We start from the raw sequence: 19,285 nt of genomic DNA, 5'->3' as shown, positions 1-19,285 counted from the left end.
GGGATAATGCAGTGCATAAGCAACAGGCATCTTTTTAGAACCATATTTGCAAAGAATTGAGGCATAGTAGGCCTTTAAAAATTAGGAGCCACTCGGCAACTACCTAAAATACCAAAGCTGTAAGTGGCCATTTTTTTGTGCATAGAAGTTATTGGACATTCAACTGAAAAAACTGCACGCTGTAGAACTTAGGAAGAGTGAATTTGTTTTTTATTGGAGAAAATGGTTGATTTTATTAATTAATTAATTAAAAAGGTAAAAAAACACTATATGTTGTTGTTATCCTATCCCCCCCCCCCCCCTCAAAAAAAAAATGCCCAGCAGAAGTGATCAGCCGTTTTGTAAGAAGGTACATGTAATGTACTAAGCCCCGGACGTCGGTGCTCCCTGTAGAATGTTCGCTAAATATTGTAGGTTTTCTGTTGATGTTCCTGTGACCAAACTGTCCAATACCAATAAGGTAAGGCACAACAGGGGCTGACAGAATTGTTACTCAGGACACAACCAAAGGATGGGTCTTTGAAACCTTCGATTACTAGAACCACAAAGCATCACATACAAGAGTAGACGGTTCTGGTCATTGTTTATTTTCATAAATGTCATCACATGATGTGATTAAAAAAAAAATACTAAATATTCCTCCCCACCCCATGAAAACCAGCCCCCAATAACCAACCCATATGGTCCCTTCGCAATGTAATGCATCATCCCCTACTCTGAGACCTGATAATGGCACTTTGAGTGCAGCTGAAGAAAGTGGCGCTCAGCACAGAGCTGCACCACTGACTCCTCTCAAGCTGGGCTGACTGGCTAAACCTTGATCACTGGGGTTGGCCTCCTGCGGTTAACCCATCAACAGCTGAAATGGCAAGACCTTGAATGGTTACAACCCACTGTAAATGCACTTGTATGTATAGTATCAATAAATCATGAATGTGCTAGAGTTTATTTACAAAGCACAATGGAAAGCAGAATTTATCGCCACACCGTTCTAGAGAATACAACCCCCAAAAAAGGCTGAGACTCCATAGCCAATCACGTGGCTTCTCCCACAATGCACGATTTGCATTTTCAGCAGATAATGGGTTAACACAGTAGCAGACCTACAGATAACGTTTTATTTCATTATTGTTCCCACAAAGTGCTTTATGGTGCAGATTATACCGGGCAAAGTCTGAAAAGAACTTTTAACCGTTTTGTTACGGAGGACCTAAAGCCTCTTGCAATATACTGCAGTGCGCTTCACTGGTAACAAAGGGGTTACAGGAGCCAAGTTGCATCCGCTGCGGTTGAGAAATTCTTTTCCAAACAGAAGGAAGTTGATCCAGACAGAATTTTAGTGGCCGAGGACATGAAGGTGTCAGTCAGCGGAGAAGGGAGAACCAACTTGGTCATCAGTTCTTTTACCAGTGTCAACGCTCAGGCCACAGGATGAGAGGAGAGAGATCAGGTTCCGCAGGGAGGAATCTATAAGGGGAAAGATCAAATTCATCTTAATTGGATAGAAAAAGCCAAGTCTATAGCAAAATATTAATGGCACACTAATTAAAGAGACACTAAACCCAGTGAGATTGTTTTCACTACATTTATACCGGCCTCTAACTGGCCACTTCAAAAAAAATTAGATAAAAAGAGGACAGGCTTTATTTGAAAGCACTAGGAAATCCTCTGCTTCAACCAGGTTCTTAGAAATTCATTATAAACTGTTGACTTGTGGGTACCTCACCCCAACACGCATAAAAAGTATATTCCCAACAAGTTCTGATAAGTGTTGGAGGGGCTGCAGGGAAAAGGGTAGAATGATACACATTTGGTGGAGCTGCCCTAACATACGGCCATTTTGGAAACAAATAGAACCTCATACTACAACCGCAACTTGCTCTCTTAAAGGGACACTGAACCCAAAAGTTTTCTTTTGTGATTCATAGAGCATGACATTTTAAGCAACTTTCTAATTTACTCCTATTATCAAATTTTCTTCATTCTCTTGTTATATTTATTTGAAATGCAAGAATGTAAGTTTAGATGCCGGCCCATTTTTGGTGAACAACCTGGGTTGTTCTTGCTGATTGGTGGATAAATTCATAAACCAATAAAAAAAAAGTGCTGTCCAGAGTACTAAACTAATAAAAAAGCTTAGATGCCTTCTTTTTCAAATCAAGATAGCAAGAGAACGAAGAAAAATTGATAAGAGGAGTAAATTAGAAAGTTGCTTAAAATTGCATGCTCTATCTGAATCACGAACGAAAAAATTTGGGTTCAGTGTCCCTTTAAGTGTATTACCTAAATGCCATCTAAAGCTACGTCTTAAAACATATACAGATTACTTTAAACTGTTGCCAGATCTTTAATTGCCAAATACTGGAAATCCCAAACCATACCCACTCTCACTACATGGTGCAACTCTATGGAAGAAGTTCTAAATTTAGAAGAATACAATTATTTCAGACTAAACAAACTAAATATATACTACAATATTAGATTCTACTGGGATTTATATAAACAGACAATACTCCCACCTACATAAGCCCAGTCTGCACAATAAAAACATTAAGAACCTAAGGGGAGGGTGGGGGAAACCCTCTAGGATTTAGGTCCCTCTTGTCATATGTTTCTTTTTACAGGGGCCTTCTCAACACAAAATATAAAGTATCATGATTTCTTTAAATGTGGGAGCTGGGGGGGCAGGTGGAAGAGGGAGACAGACAGAGAGAAGTGGAGAATAATTTCTTTACCTTTTTCCTTTAAATAATAACCTTGGCTGTTTATACGTTAAATTGTGAGAGATGAATTGTGTAACCCGGGGTTCATATAAAGGACTACTTGATATTAAAGCAATATGTTCGCTTTGCAGAGAACTTTGTAAGATTTTAGATATGTCATATCATACTATGTAATGTTCTCATATAAAAAAAGGCTTTTAAAAACGAGGAAACAAGTTAGAACATAGCAGAACGTACCCCAGAATTGGCGTAAAGCTGATGTGGTGCCACTCTTCAAAAAGGGAAGCAGGGATGATCCAGGAAGCTATAGACCAGTTAGTCTGACATCAATAGTGGGGAAGATATTTGAAGGGATTATAAGGGATTATATTGATGAGCATATTCGTGTAAACAAGATTATGAGTTCTAATCAGCATGGCTTTAGGAGAAATAGATCATGTCAAACTAATCTAATTAGATTCTACGAGGAAGTAAGTCAAAATATAGATAAATGGGAATCAGTTGATGTGATATACTTAGATTTTGCAAAGGCATTTGATACAGTGCCACATGAGAGATTAATGCACAAAATTAAGGGACTGGGAATAGCTGAAAATGTTAGCTCATGGATAAATAACTGGATAAAAGATAGGGAGCAACGAGTAGCAGTAAATGGATCATACTCAGATTGGACAAAGGTAATCAGTGGCGTCCCCCAGGGATCAGTACTGGGCCCTGTTCTTTTTAATATTTTTATAAATGACTTGGAGCAAGGATTAAATAGCGACATCTCTATTTTTGCAGATGATACTAAGTTAAGTAAGGTCATTAGGTCAGAGCAGGATGAACTCTCTTTGCAAAGGGATTTGCTAAAATTAGAACTATGGGCAAGTGAATGGAAAATGAGATATAATACGGAAAAATGTAAGGTTCTACATTTTGGAAGTAAAAATAAGCAGGCTATGTATTTTTTAAATGGGACAAGACTTAGCCAAACAAAGGAGGAAAGGGATTTGGGAGTAGTAATAGATAACAAGCTAAAGATGAGTGCACAATGCAGGGCAGCGGCTTCAAAGGCTAATAAGATACTAGCATGTATTAAAAGAGGCATTGATTCAAGGGAGGAAAGCATAATTCTGTCATTATATAAAGCCCTGGTAAGACCTCACCTTGAGTTTGGAGTGCAGTTCTGGGGACCGATTGCTAAAAAAGATATTGCAGAACTAGAAAAAGTTCAGAGAAGGGCCACAAAGCTAATAAGGGGATTGGAGAAATTAACCTATGAGGAGAGGCTAGCCAAACTGGGTCTGTTCTCTTTAGAAAAAAGGCGCTTGAGAGGTGACATGATTACTTTATATAAATATATTCAAGGCCCATATACAGAGATGGCAGAAGCTCTTTTTATTCCAAGAAAATTGGTTCTGACAAGAGGTCATAATTTAAGGTTGGAGGAAAAGAGATTTAATCTCCTGCAACAGAAAAGTTTTTTCACTGTAAGAGCAATAAAATTGTGGAACTCATTACCAAAGGAGGTAGTGAATGCCAATACCATAGATACATTTAAAAATAGTCTGGATAAATTTCTGTATATAAACAAAATTCATGGATATGATTGCTAGTATTAAATGGGTCACATTTTAATGGGGTTATTTAAGCTTAACTGGAGCTTTTTGTAAGTATTTTAGATTTGTATAGGTTGAACTCGATGGACTTCAGTCTTTTTTCAACCTTATCTACTATGTTACTATGTTACTATATATATATTACTTCATACAAATTAAAACTATATTTATTTCTCAATATTTACACAACTTATATGATTTAAAAACATACATCAGCATATTATTCTCTTAGGCTAATCTTTGAATGCTCTATTATATCTAATATTTATGTAGGGCTTAATGTCCCTTAGATCAGTGTTTCACAACCGCAGTCCTCAAGTCCCCCAACAGGCCAGGTTTTCATTATAGCTGAAGCCGTGCACAGGTGAAGTAATCAGCCGATTAGTAACCATGGTTACTAACCTGCTCTCACCCATCAGCTGATTATTTCACCTGTGCACTGGTTCAGCTATAATGAAAACCTTGTCTGTTGGGGGGTACTTGTGGTTGAGAAACAATGCCTTGTGAGGCCTGTCACTCAAAAGACAGTTGTGAGGCCTGTCACTCAAAAGACAGTTGTGAGGCCTGTCACTCAAAAGACAGTTGTGAGGCCTGTCACTCAAAAGACAGTTGTGAGGCCTTTCACTCAAAAGACAGTTGTGAGGCCTGTCACTCGATAAATATAGAATCCTGCTTATCAACCAGTGAGCAGTCAGGCCCTAAACTCCAGCTGTATACAAACATGCACTTCCTGTTAGCTTCAACATCAAACTAAGCAGTTTTAATTTAACCTGTGTTTCATGCAAAGAAAAAGAAAACACTTTTTTACATGAATAAATACTGCTCTTTCATATGCATGCAGCAGTTTTAGAGTTTATATGTCAATATGTCAATTTAAAGGGACATATATGCACACTTTCTGAGGTTCCAGCTCCTACTGAGCATGTGCAAAAGTCTGTAATTGGCTAATGGCTATCACATGATACAGGGGGAGGGAAAATAAGATTAACAATGAAAATATTCTACTCCTTATTTAAAATTTAAAGTGGTATTGCATTGTCTTTATTCTGTGTATTTGCCAATTACTCAATTTTATTGTATTTTGTGGTCCTTTTAATTGTTTATTAAAAAAAAGCTCCTTTATTTTGTCAATAGCTGCTTTTGCCTGTTGAAACTGCCACCTGTACTGAAGGTTTCAATACTGTAGCAGCAGAAATCAGCTTAGAGCCGAGCACATTAGGAAGGGTGTTACTACAGCTTCTTTAAAAGGGACGGTGTACTGTAAAATCTCCCCTTTACTGTGTTCCCAATGATCAACTTTACCTGCTGGAGTGTATTACCTTGTTTACAAATGGCTCTTTTACCTTTATTTTGCTATTAGAAATAGTTGATTTTTGCCTGATGTAGAGCGCAACACCTCTGTCAAATCCTCTAGTGCAGACAGACGCAGCCTGCATTTGCCATACTGTACCACCAGTCTGTTTTTTGTTTTAATACTACATATAAAAGGCTACTCTGGGAGAAACATGTTGTCCACAACTCTATCTTCAAAACATGTTAAAAAAAAAAAAAAAAAAAACTATATCGAAAAAAAGTTTAAAAACACTCAAAACAAATAAATTCCTGATGAGCGTTAAGCAAATGTTTTTGACCATATACAAGTGATCGGAAGCCGTGGTCACACTACGGTGGTCGGTAGGGGTCCGAAAAGTCAGCGCATTTCATCGGGTCCCAGTCAGACTTAGTCACACTTGACAAAATATGTCCTGAACCAGACAAAAAATGTTGAGGACTTTTCTGACCCCTACCGACCACCGTAGTGTGACCAACGCTTCCAATCGCTCGTGAATTGGTTTTGACACTGAAGCAGTCAGCCCTCATGGGATTAGACTTCATAGTGGCTTTAAAGGAGACATCTACTGCAGACCGATTTCCTGATAAGAACTTATCCAAAGGACCAGCCGTGGTAATGTGACGGAGGTACTCAATGGGACACATGACCCTGATGATTTGTTTTTACAATGATTTTAACCATATACAAAATGTAAGTGTTTTTATCTTGCGCTATATTGGCTTCTTTAAATCTCTACACTTAAGAGTAGCGGGTGCGCTCTCTTTTTCTGCTCTTCTCTCCTTTTTAAAAAAAATACATCATTATTTATACATTTTTTTATATGTAGTTTTATTATATTTCCAGATAGCAGCTATAAATTATTTATTGGTATAGTATTGGCGTACAAAGGATGTTATTTTAAAAATGTTTTATAAAGCAACAAAAAAGAAATGTTTTGGAAATACAAGGTTTTACTGCACCTTTAATTGTGAAAATAAAAATGAAAAGCTATAAAAAGCTCTGACACTGCAAAAACAAATTTGTCACATCTCAAAAGACTATGGGGTCAATTTTTTTAAAGGCTTTTGCCAGCCTTTGAGCCCCTACGGATGCAGGTTCTCACACGAAAACCTGCACGCTGTATTTAACAAGCAGCGGTCATCAGACTGCTGCTTTGCTAACCTCTTCGCCACCTCTTGTTTGGCGAAATTCAATCTCCCCGGTCTTTTCCGACCAGGGAGATTGACTGTGTGCGGGCAGGGGGTGGGATTGCACGTGAGCACAAAATAGCACTCGTGTGCAATGCTGAATTACTCCAGGAGAATTCAGACCGCCAGAGGCAAACTGCGGCGGACAGAGGAACGTATATGCACCCTTGTCCGCCTCAGCTTGATAAATTGCCCCATATATACTACATGTGACTGAGCATTTTGTTTAAACTATACTTCTGTTTTTAATACACTTTTGGTTGCCAAAAGAAACTGCCTATTGTTTCTACGATAGTCAAGTGTCTAATGATCATATCAGTTTGCATTAGCCCAACATTTCAAAGCATGAGAATAACAAAATAGATACTGTTAACCTCTTAAGGACATATGACGGAATTTTTCCTTCATAAAACAATTGAACAAACTGAAAGCTGTGTCCTTAAAGGGTTAATAATAATAATAAACAGATATTAAAAAACACACCAACCTGCTAATTCTAGGGGCACAGAAGTCTATTCATCCTTTGCGCTCATTCCTCGGACTGTTCCTTTCTGTCTCAACTGCAGAAATACAAAGAACATATCAAGAAGGTCACATAATTCTACTATAGGAAGTCTGACACTCCTGTCACATGACTCCGTCACAACCTAACTCCTGTCACATGACTCCGTCACAACCTAACTCCTGTCACATGACTCCGTCACAACCTAACTCCTGTCACATGACTCCGTCACAACCTAACTCCTGTCACATGACTGTCACAACCTAACTCCTGTCACATGACTGTCACAACCTAACTCCTGTCACATGACTCTGTCACAACCTAACTCCTGTCACATGACTCTGTCACAACCTAACTCCTGTCACATGACTCCGTCACAACCTAACTCCTGTCACATGACTCCGTCACAACCTAACTCCTGTCACATGACTCCGTCACAACCTAACTCCTGTCACATTACTGCATCATATGACCCTCCACCGCTTACCTCTTCTAGTTCCCTCTGTGTCTCATCCTCCATCCGGCGAATGTCATCCATTGTAAGATCTACCCACCGGTCCAACCAGCAAAAGAGCTGCCGGTGAAAGTTGGTAAACAGACGCTTCTCTTGCTGCAGAAGGACAAAACAGCAGCTTGATTACAAATCAGCAGTAGAGAGGTACGTGTCCCAATTCCAGGACATAAATAAGATTAGTTCTAATCTCTTACTTTTTGGATGAATTTCTCTACTCTGGACTGAAGACCCCACCAACGGAACTTGACGGTCACCAACTTGTAGGCACACATATGAGGGCATGAGGGGTTATTGGCCAGTTCTTTCTAAAACCACATGAAGCACAAAAAGTAAGTCAACTAGTTGTCAAAGTAGGATCTAAAGCCGGAAAGTGGGCAGGCTGTGAGATCTTACTTGCCAATCCTTGTTTAACGGACCACGCCCTGTCTTTACAGACTTGTAGATTGCAGGGTCCTCCTCTGGCTTGTAATCCTGGCGAGACAGATCACACACATTATTTATGCTACCTACCTGTGAAGTTTTAAGTGACCCATGGTAATAAGGCACTTACATCATCAGAGACAACGGAGCGATCTGCAATATCGATGTTAACAACCTCTACATCCTTCCAGGTCTCAGCATCTAAACCGTGTACCTTTTAGAGTATAGACTGTTAGAGTGCGGACAAAGACATACAAGGAGAATAGAAAAATGTGAAAAGTAGGTACTGGGTGGCAGGTACAGGAAAATGGTACAAGTGAGAGTCAAAACGTAGTGAATGCTTCCGTAGATAAACAGTCTGAAACAAGACAAATGCACAACTCACATTTTCCTGCTGACCAAAGTCCGGTTTATGCCAAGTCTCTATTTTGATGAAGAAATCATCTTTCATGTATTCGTTCTGTGAAATAAATGACACTTCATTCAGGGACATGCACCTGTGCACTTAATTACACATTAAAGGGACATCACAGTGCAAAAATGGCACTATTTTTCTTAAACAGATAGTCTAGTCAAAATTAAACTTTCATGATTTTAAGCAACTTTCTAATTATTATCATCAATTTTTCTTCGTTCTCTTGGTATCTTTATTTGAATGTAAGCTTAGGGCCCGGACCATTTTTGGTTCAGCACTTGGGTAGCATTTGCTGATTGGTGGCTACATTTAGACACCAATCATAAAGCGCTACCCAGGTGCTGAACCAAAAATGGGCCAGCTCTTGTGCTTACATTCCTGCTTTTTCAAATAAAGATACCAGGAGTAAATTAGAAAGTTGCTGCGCTATCTGAATCTTGAAAGTTTAATTTTGACTAGACTATTCCTTTAAAGGGCCATTATACACTCATTTTTTCTTTGCATAAATGTTTTGTAGATGATCTATTTATATAGCCCATAACGTTTTTTTTTTTAAATAAATGTATAGTTTTGCTTATTTTTAAATAAAATTGCTCTGATTTTCAGACTCCTAACCAAGCCCCAAAGTTTTATGTGAATACCGTCAGCTACCTTCTCCAGCTTGCTCCTGTTTGTGTAAAGGGTCATTTCATATGCAAAAGAAGGGGGAGGGGGGGAGTGTCTTATTTACCACTTGCAGTGGGCTTTCCAGCTACCTTTTCAACAGAGCCAAACTGACAGCGTCTAAGTAAGTTTTTAAACAGTTTTATACTGGATTTTTATATCAGTATCTGTGCATCTTATTCTTTATAGTAGTGTCTATTACATGCAGTTATGTGAAAATGAGTGTATACTGTCCCTTTAAGAGCATATCCTTTTAGCACTAGTGCCCCTGCAGGTTTTTTTTTTCTTTACTATATCAGTTGCATTTTCCACTCAAGCGGTATTTCTACTGTGTGTTTAACCTCTTTGCGGGGGTTAAAGGGGCATGAAACCCATAATTTTTCCAATTTACTTGTAATATCTAATTTGCTTCATTCTCTAGGTATCCTTTTTTGGAGAAGCATCAATGCACTACTGTGAACTTGCTGAAAACATCTGTAAGCCAAAGACAAGAGGCATATTTGTGCAGCTATCTCCCAGCTTCAGAGCCTACCTAGGTATTCTTCTTTTAAAAAGCATACCAAGAGAATGAAGCAAATTAGATAATAGAAATTGATTGGAAAAAGTGTATGTTCTGTCTAAATCATAAAAGAAAGAAAAAAAAAAAAAAAAAAAAAAAAGAAGGATTAGAGCATGTAACGTTTTTACTAGAATGGCCATTTAAGCAGTGACAGACTTTTACATGCAGATCCATACATATGATTTACACACACAGACGTATGCAATTTTCTATAACAAAAATAAAACGCAGGTATGTTCAGGGACCCAGGCTTATATACGTCATGCACTATTTACAAAGAAACATCCACTTGATTTACGCACTGAGATGATCTAAGTATAGCATAGACTGCAGTTACACAATGGGTTAATTAACGCTCATGAAACTTAGGAGCCAGGACATTATATACAAAGACTGATTAGGAAATAAAAAAAAGTAAAGGAGCATTAAACACTAAATAAATCATTGTTTGAATGTTATACTCAAAGCAAAGATTAGCCTGAGAATCATTTGTACCTGTATTTTTTTAAATGATATTACTTGTTTAAATATTGGAAAAATAAAACATTCATTATGAATTCATAACAGTGGGTGCCGCCATATAGCAACTTGAATTGGAAAGCCCACAATATTAAGAATTAAATTACAGGAAAGGAGAACAAAATAAATAATGAAAATATATTGCAAACTTGTTTTACTACATGTGATTAAACAATCTATATTAATATCTTGAGGTGTTTAATGTCACTTTAATCGCCGTGGCTCTCTGACTCCCGTGATTTGTCAAGATGAGTTACAAAACAAAGACACAAATCATACTTTATACTTACTGTTACAACTGAGTGAATCACAGAAAACAGGAACCACAGAGTTGGGAGGAAGAAAAAAGAAAAGAATCATGTTATAAAGGGCTGGTTGTTGATTCAGGCATGTTATGCTGATCTGACCGAGTATCACACCTACTTGTGCGGCAGTATGGATACGCATTCCAGGCTTTTTCATGAAACACCAAGGATCCTTCCGGGGCCAACATTTTAACAAAAGTGGGGACTTTACTGAAAAATATATTTAAAAAAAAATAAATAAAAATAAAAAAAGAATGAGAAAAACTGATAAGTTTTGTAGAAAGGGAGGACACTGAACCATAAACAAAGTGAGGAAAATGAGAAGGAAAGACTAAAAACAAATATTGACACCCTGTGTTATGAATCACTAACATAGGATACCCCTTTTTAATACCTAATTCCACTAACACATTTTAAGAAGATTCACCCAAAACTCGCCCTGTAGATAATCTGAATCTGTAGCAATGTGCATGTAAGGAACTGCACACATTATAGAAAATCATGCCAGCTCCCGTCAATAGGTGGTAGGTGCCAGTTGTATATGTCCTGTAATTACGGACAAATATTACAAGGGACATGAAACCCCAAAATTTCGTTCATGGTTCAGATAGAGAATACAATTTTAAACAACTTTCTAATTAACTTCTATTTAATTTGCTTCCTTCTCTTGTTATCCTTTGCTGAAAGCTTTATCTAGGAACGTTCAGGAGCAGCAAATAACCTAGGTTCTAGCTGTTAATTGCTAGCTGCGTATATATATATATATATATATATACACACACACATACACACACAGTATATTGTGATTGGCTCACCCATGAGTTCAATTAGAAACCATTATTGGATTACTGCTACTTCAACAAATGATACCAAGAGAATGAAACAAATTAGAAATAGAAGTAAATTAGAAAGTTGTTTAAAATTGTATTCTCTATCTGAATCATGAAAGAAAAAAAAATGTGGGTTTCATGTCCCTTTAAGCTAAAATTAGCTAATATTAAAAACGTTAAATTTTTATTGCACAACTGATCATTAAATAACCGTAATTTGAGCTTTGGATAGCTGAAAATAATATAATATTATAGTATATTACACTGCCCCCACCGGCTGCTTCATAATGCCACCTGGCTGGCAACATTTCCGTGGAGAACACTGCACTTTCATGTGTCTGAGGACGCAATTTTAAACCGCATACAAAATGTACTTCTGTTATCAAATGTGCATACTTTTCTCTGTATACTTTGTTGAATAGTTTGCCTACACCTGGTAGTCTCAGGAGCAGCAAAGCACTGCTGGGAACAAGCTGATGATTGGTGGCTACATACACATGACTTTCTCTGTATACTTTGTTGAGTAATACGCCTACACCTGGTAGTCTCAGGAGCAGTAAAGCACTGCTGAGAACGAGCTGATGATTGGTGGCTACATACACATGACTTTCTCTGTATACTTTGTTGAGTAGTACGCCTACACCTGGTAGTCTCAGGAGCAGTAAAGCACTGCTGGGAACAAGCTGATGATTGGTGGCTACATACACATGACTTTCTCTGTATACTTTGTTGAGTAATACGCCTACACCTGGTAGTCTCAGGAGCAGTAAAGCACTGCTGGGAACAAGTTGATGATTGGTGGCTACATACACATGACTTTTCTCTGTATACTTTGTTGAGTAGTATGCCTACACCTGGTATCTCAGGAGCAGTAAAGCACTGCTGGGAACGAGCTGATGATTGGTGGCTACATACACATGACTTTTCTCTGTATACTTTGCTGAGTAGTACGCCTACACCTGGTAGTCTCAGGAGCAGTAAAGCACTGCTGGGAACAAGCTGATGATTGGTGGCTACATACACATGACTTTCTCTGTATACTTTGTTGAGTAGTATGCCTACACCTGGTAGTCTCAGGAGCAGTAAAGCACTGCTGGGAACAAGCTGATGATTGGTGGCTACATACACATGACTTTCTCTGTATACTTTATTGAGTAGTACGCCTACACCTGGTAGTCTCAGGAGCAGTAAAGCACTGCTGAGAACAAGCTGATGATTGGTGGCTACATACACATGACTTTCTCTGTATACTTTGTTGAGTAGTACACCTACACCTGGTAGGCTCAGGAGCAGTAAAGCACTGCTGGGAACAAGCTGATGATTGGTGGCTACATACACATGACTTTCTCTGTATACTTTGTTGAATAGTTTGCCTACACCTGGTAGTATCAGGAGCAGTAAAGCACTGCTGGGAACAAGCTGATGATTGGTGGCTACATACACATGACTTTTCTCTGTAGACTTTGTTGAATAGTTTGCCTACACCTGGTAGTATCAGGAGCAGTAAAGCACTGCTGGGAACAAGCTGATGATTGGTGGCTACATACACATGACTTTCTCTGTATACTTTGTTGAGTAATACGCCTACACCTGGTAGTCTCAGGAGCAGTAAAGCACTGCTGGGAACAAGCTGATGATTGGTGGCTACATACACATGACTTTCTCTGTATACTTTGTTGAGTAATACGCCTACACCTGGTAGTCTCAGGAGCAGTAAAGCACTGCTGGGAACAAGCTGATGATTGGTGGCTACATACACATGACTTTCTCTGTATACTTTGTTGAGTAATACGCCTACACCTGGTATCTCAGGAGCAGTAAAGCACTGCTGGGAACGAGCTGATGATTGGTGGCTACATACACATGACTTTCTCTGTATACTTTGTTGAGTAATACGCCTACACCTGGTAGTATCAGGAGCAATAAAGCACTGCTGGGAACAAGCTGATGATTGGTGGCTACATACACATGACTTTTCTCTGTATACTTTGCTGAGTAGTACGCCTACACCTGGTAGTCTCAGGAGCAGTAAAGCACTGCTGGGAACAAGCTGATGATTGGTGGCTACATACACATGACTTTCTCTGTATACTTTGTTGAGTAATACGCCTACACCTGGTATCTCAGGAGCAGTAAAGCACTGCTGAGAACAAGCTGATGATTGGTAGCTACATACACATGACTTTCTCTGTATACTTTGTTGAATAGTTTGCCTACACCTGGTAGTATCAGGAGCAGTAAAGCACTGCTGGGAACAAGCTGATGATTGGTGGCTACATACACATGACTTTCTCTGTATACTTTGTTGAATAGTTTGCCTACACCTGGTAGTATCAGGAGCAGTAAAGCACTGCTGGGAACGAGCTGATTGGTGGCTACATACACATGACTTTTCTCTGTATACTTTGCTGAGTAGTATGCCTACACCTGGTAGTCTCAGGAGCAGTAAAGCACTGCTGAGAACGAGCTGATGATTGGTGGCTACATACACATGACTTTCTCTGTATACTTTGTTGAGTAATACGCCTACACCTGGTAGTCTCAGGAGCAGTAAAGCACTGCTGAGAACGAGCTGATGATTGGTGGCTACATACACATGACTTTCTCTGTATACTTTGTTGAGTAATACGCCTACACCTGGAAGTCTCAGGAGCAGTAAAGCACTGCTGAGAACGAGCTGATGATTGGTGGCTACATACACATGACTTGTGTCACCTGACGTGTTCAGCTAACTCTCTGCAGTGCATTGCTGATCATACCCTTAATGTATACTGTACAAAATGTGAGCATCTAATTTTTATTTTAGATTGTCCTTTTAAAGGGACAGTAAAGTCAGAATTAAACTGAGGATTCACATAGAACATGCAATTGTCACCAACTTTCCAGTTTACTTCTGTTATCAAATTTATTTGCTTTGTTTTCTTGGTATCTTTTATTGTAGAGTAAAACTAGGTAGGCTCACAAGAGCTCAGCAGTGTGCTTGTGTCTTTAGTACTCTATGATAGCAGTGTTTTGCAACATTATTTGTAGCTTTGTTATACATTGTTGCAAAACACCTCTTCCATAGGAGTACTAAAGACTTGTGCACACCCCTGAGCTTGTGAGCCTACCTAGTTTTCTCTTCAATGAAAGATACCAAGAGAATGAAGCAAATTTTGGAAAGTTGTATATGGACAATAAAACAAGACTTTCATTATACTGTATAACGTGTATGTGCAGCACCATTGTTCTAATTTATTTCAGCGCACACCTTCAGAATATCTTCCTTTTAAAGATTAGAAATCAATAGAGGTGAGCACAACCTTACTTACCTCTGTAAGTGGTAGATTTTGTGGGTATATTGGCCCTTCTCCCCATCCTTCTCATAAGGTTCATTTTTTAGAACCTCAATCCCTTCCCCTCCTCCTGTGTTGTCCTTGCTGGCTTCGGCTACAGAATACAGCTGCCCTACCTGGTACTGCAAAAACCAAAATAACAGAGAGAGTAATGTTACACATACAAAGCAAGGCGATTTCTTACGGACTATTTTTGCAGACTTTACAAAGGAAACTTGTTACAAGTGTTACAACATACAATGTGAAATAGGGATATAATTACCTCAGGCACATTTATGGGTAGCAAAATGCGGCTGCAAAAGAAAAAGGGAACATTACAGTCAGAATGAGTGAAGTCTGCATTCTATCCAGCACCACATACACTGGGGAAAATGTAGCAAGATTGCCGGCCAGTGGAGAACCTGCAATCGCCAATTGTGATATTAAAGTGAATGTAAATTTTGATGCTAAAGTGCCCGGTTTTTAAAAATTGAATCAAAAACAGGGGCACTTTAATTCATTAAAATTTACATTTCACTCCTGTTGGGAAAAAAAACCTTTTTATTCTTCACAGCAGCTCCAGCTTCCTCCGGTTGTTGCAAGCCATTTCTGACTTCAGAAATGATGGATCGGTCATCCTCCAATCACAGCTTCCCCCCCAGGGGAATCAGTGTCTGATTCAACGCCGTGATTGGAGGAAGCCTGATTTAATCATTTTAGACCAAGGAAGAGGCTTTGCGACGGGTGGAGGAAGCTGGAGCTGCTGTCAAAATTAAAAAGGTAAAAAAAAAAAATTCACAGCACGAGTGAAATGTAAAATTTTGATGAATTCAAGTGCCCCTGTTTTTAATCAAATTTTTAAAAACCGGGCACTTTAGCATCAAAATTTACATTCACTTTAACATTGCCAATCACCAAAAACAAGCGATGTCAGGGTGAGTTATTTCACTACATCTGGAGGTGGCAGGGAGGCAAAAGCAGTTTCTGCTTCTTAAAAGGGGCAGTAAACACCAATTTTCATTTAACTGCATGTAATAGAAACTACTATAAAGAATAATATGCAAAGATAATGATATAAAAATCCATTATAAAACAGTTAAAAAAATTACTTTGAAGCTACCAGTTTAGCACTGTTAAAAAAGGTTAGCTAGAACACTCACTGACAGTGGTTCTGTAGCAAAAAAAGCAGACCGCCCCTGCATATGAAAAGACCACTACACAAACAGGAGCAAGCTGGGGGGTAGGTATACAACAGTATTTTCCTAAAACTTTGGGGCTTGGTTAGGAGTCTGAAAATCAGCGCAATGTTATTTAAAAATAAGCAAAACTATACATTTGAAAAAAAAAAGTGTATAGGCTATATAAATGGATCATCTACAAAACATTTATGCAAAGAAAAATCTAATGTATAATGTCCCTTTAAGTGTGAGGTTGCAGGCAATAGTCTCAAAAGCTGCACATGCAGTTTAATAGGTTTTCTTCATTGTTTACCATGTGATTGCTGTACATCAATGCACTTGCTAATAATAGGCAGATAAAGACTTCAGGCAACTTGCAAACTGTCAAAGTCAGTGTCATCCAATTTGTTATTTCCAATTTGTTGACCCAAAGCAGTAAACTGTCCTTGATTCATTGTCATCCAGTCTGTCTTATCCAACTTGCTGCCCAAGTCAGTGTCATCCAATTGTTTCTATACAACTTGTTGCACTCCCACAGTCTCCAATTTTGCCCTCCACTCATCCAACCTGCCAAACAGGTCATAATCAGATTACTTTCCCCTGCCTGATCACCCAGAGTAAATATAATGTTAGTGTCCTATACAGCTTTTTGTCCTCAAACTTTCTGTACAACTCAGTTTTTGTACCGACAACCAGCTTCTTGCCCCCAGCCTACAGCCACCACTCAGCTTCTTGCCCCCAGCCTACACCCACTACACAGCTTCTTGCCCCCAGCCTACACCCACTACACAGCTTCTTGCCCCCAGCCTACACCCACTACACAGCTTCTTGCCCCCAGCCTACAGCCACCACACAGCTTCTTGCCCCCAGCCTACAGCCACCACACAGCTTCTTGTCCCCAGCCTACAGCCACCACACAGCTTCTTGTCCCCAGCCTACAGCCACCACACAGCTTCTTGTCCCCAGCCTACAGCCACCACACAGCTTCTTGCCCCCAGCCTACAGCCACCACACAGCTTCTTGTCCCCAGCCTACAGCCACCACACAGCTTCTTGTCCCCAGCCTACAGCCACCACACAGCTTCTTGTCCCCAGCCTACAGCCACCACACAGCTTCTTGCCCCCAGCCTACAGCCACCACACAGCTTCTTGCCCCCAGCCTACAGCCACCACACAGCTTCTTGCCCCCAGCCTACAGCCACCACACAGCTTCTTGCCCCCAGCCTACAGCCACCACACAGCTTCTTGCTCCCAGCCTAAAGCCACCACACAGCTTCTTGCCCCCAGCCTATAGCCACCACACAGCTTCTTGCCCCCAGCCTACAGCCACCACACAGCTTCTTGCCCCCAGCCTACAGCCACTACACAGCTTCTTGCCCCCAGCCTACAGCCACCACACAGCTTCTTGCTCCCAGCCTACAGCCACCACACAGCTTCTTGCCCCCAGCCTACAGCCACCACACAGCTTCTTGCCCCCAGCCTACAGCCACCACACAGCTTCTTGCCCCCAGCCTACAGCCACTACACAGCTTCTTGCCCCCAGCCTACAGCCACTACACAGCTTCTTGCCCCCAGCCTACAGCCACCACACAGCTTCTTGTCCCCAGCCTACAGCCACCACACAGCTTCTTGTCCCCAGCCTACAGCCACCACACAGCTTCTTGTCCCCAGCCTACAGCCACCACACAGCTTCTTGTCCCCAGCCTACAGCCACCACACAGCTTCTTGTCCCCAGCCTACAGCCACCACACAGCTTCTTGTCCCCAGCCTACAGCCACCACACAGCTTCTTGTCCCCAGCCTACAGCCACCACACAGCTTCTTGTCCCCAGCCTACAGCCACCACACAGCTTCTTGTCCCCAGCCTACAGCCACCACACAGCTTCTTGCCCTCAGCCTACAGCCACCACACAGCTTCTTGCCCCCAGCCTACAGCCACCACACAGCTTCTTGCCCCCAGCCTACAGCCACCACACAGCTTCTTGCCCCCAGCCTACAGCCACCACACAGCTTCTTGCCCCCAGCCTACAGCCACCACACAGCTTCTTGCCCCCAGCCTACAGCCACCACACAGCTTCTTGCCCCCAGCCTACAGCCACCACACAGCTTCTTGCCCCCAGCCTACAGCCACCACACAGCTTCTTGTCCCCAGCCTACAGCCACCACACAGCTTCTTGCCCCCAGCCTACAGCTTCTTGCCTACAGCCACCACACAGCTTCCTCTTTTCCCTTTTTACTGCCAATACACAGCATCATACCCCTCTCTACTGCTGTTCCCACCTTACTGCCCAAGCAAACTGCCTTCATCCTGCATCTTGCCCTCCACCCATTTTCCCAAGCCTATTGCCCCACCCAACTTATTGCCCCCAGCCTACTACCCCACCCATCCCCATACATAATACCCCTTTCCAACGTAGTGCCCTATATCGCACTGACTCCCTGTATACTGTGCCCCATGAGTCATTACTACCCAGCCCCACAGGCCTCTCTCCAGCTGTCAGCATTACCTCCTCCCCCTGCCGCTATCTACCCCTCCCGGTCACCGACCCTGGACACTCACACATCTCACCCCCCGCCCTGTCAGTGCCCCGGGGCTCACTTACAACTCCTTGATGAGCACCATGATCCGCAGCACTACCCCAGATACACAGAGGCCGGAAACCGGAAGCCAGGCCGCGGCAGGGAGCGAGAAAGAGAAGCAGGCGGGGAGGTCTCCAGACTGGAGAGGCCGGGGTGTGACGTCAGCATGAGGCGACAACGTGTGGGAGGATAAAGGCGTGTCAGCTGCCAACTAGGAGATGTAGTGAAGTTATTGGGAGACGCTTTACCTCATGTGTCGGGGGTTATGGATACCGGGGGGTGGTGGTTGTTTCACCAGGGGCAGTGATGGATACCGGGGGGTGGTGGTTGTTTCACCAGGGGCAGTGATGGATACCGGGGGTGGTTTCACCAGGGGCAGTGATGGATACCGGGGTGGTTTCACCAGGGGCAGTGATGGATACCATCAGGGGCAGTGATGGATACCGGGGGTGGTTTCACCAGGGGCAGTGATGGATACCGGGGGTGGTTTCACCAGGGGCAGTGATGGATACCGGGGTGGTTTCACCAGGGGCAGTGATGGATACCATCAGGGGCAGTGATGGATACCGGGGGTGGTTTCACCAGGGGCAGTGATGGATACCGGGGGTGGTTTCACCAGGGGCAGTGATGGATACCGGGGGTGG

General features: G+C 41.4%; 1 protein-coding gene across 1 annotated transcript; it reads right to left on the bottom strand.

Moving 5' to 3' along the window:
• Positions 1-566: 566 nt before the first annotated feature.
• On the bottom strand, positions 567-18,806 carry LOC128642206 (phosphatidylinositol transfer protein beta isoform). Its single transcript, XM_053694901.1, has 12 exons — positions 18,665-18,806; positions 15,169-15,199; positions 14,883-15,028; positions 10,860-10,951; positions 10,727-10,734; positions 8,666-8,740; positions 8,411-8,494; positions 8,254-8,331; positions 8,055-8,165; positions 7,834-7,956; positions 7,332-7,404; positions 567-1,467 (listed from the first exon to the last, which is right to left on the bottom strand). Exons 1-11 carry the CDS (start codon positions 18,682-18,684, stop codon positions 7,357-7,359), a joined length of 816 nt encoding a protein of 271 aa, XP_053550876.1. The 5' UTR covers positions 18,685-18,806; the 3' UTR covers positions 567-1,467; positions 7,332-7,356.
• Positions 18,807-19,285: the final 479 nt, after the last annotated feature.

This window comes from Bombina bombina, chromosome 11, assembly GCF_027579735.1.
Source record: "Bombina bombina isolate aBomBom1 chromosome 11, aBomBom1.pri, whole genome shotgun sequence".
Classification (NCBI taxonomy): Eukaryota; Metazoa; Chordata; class Amphibia; order Anura; family Bombinatoridae; genus Bombina; species Bombina bombina.
This window is presented reverse-complemented; position numbering and strand designations above follow the sequence as displayed.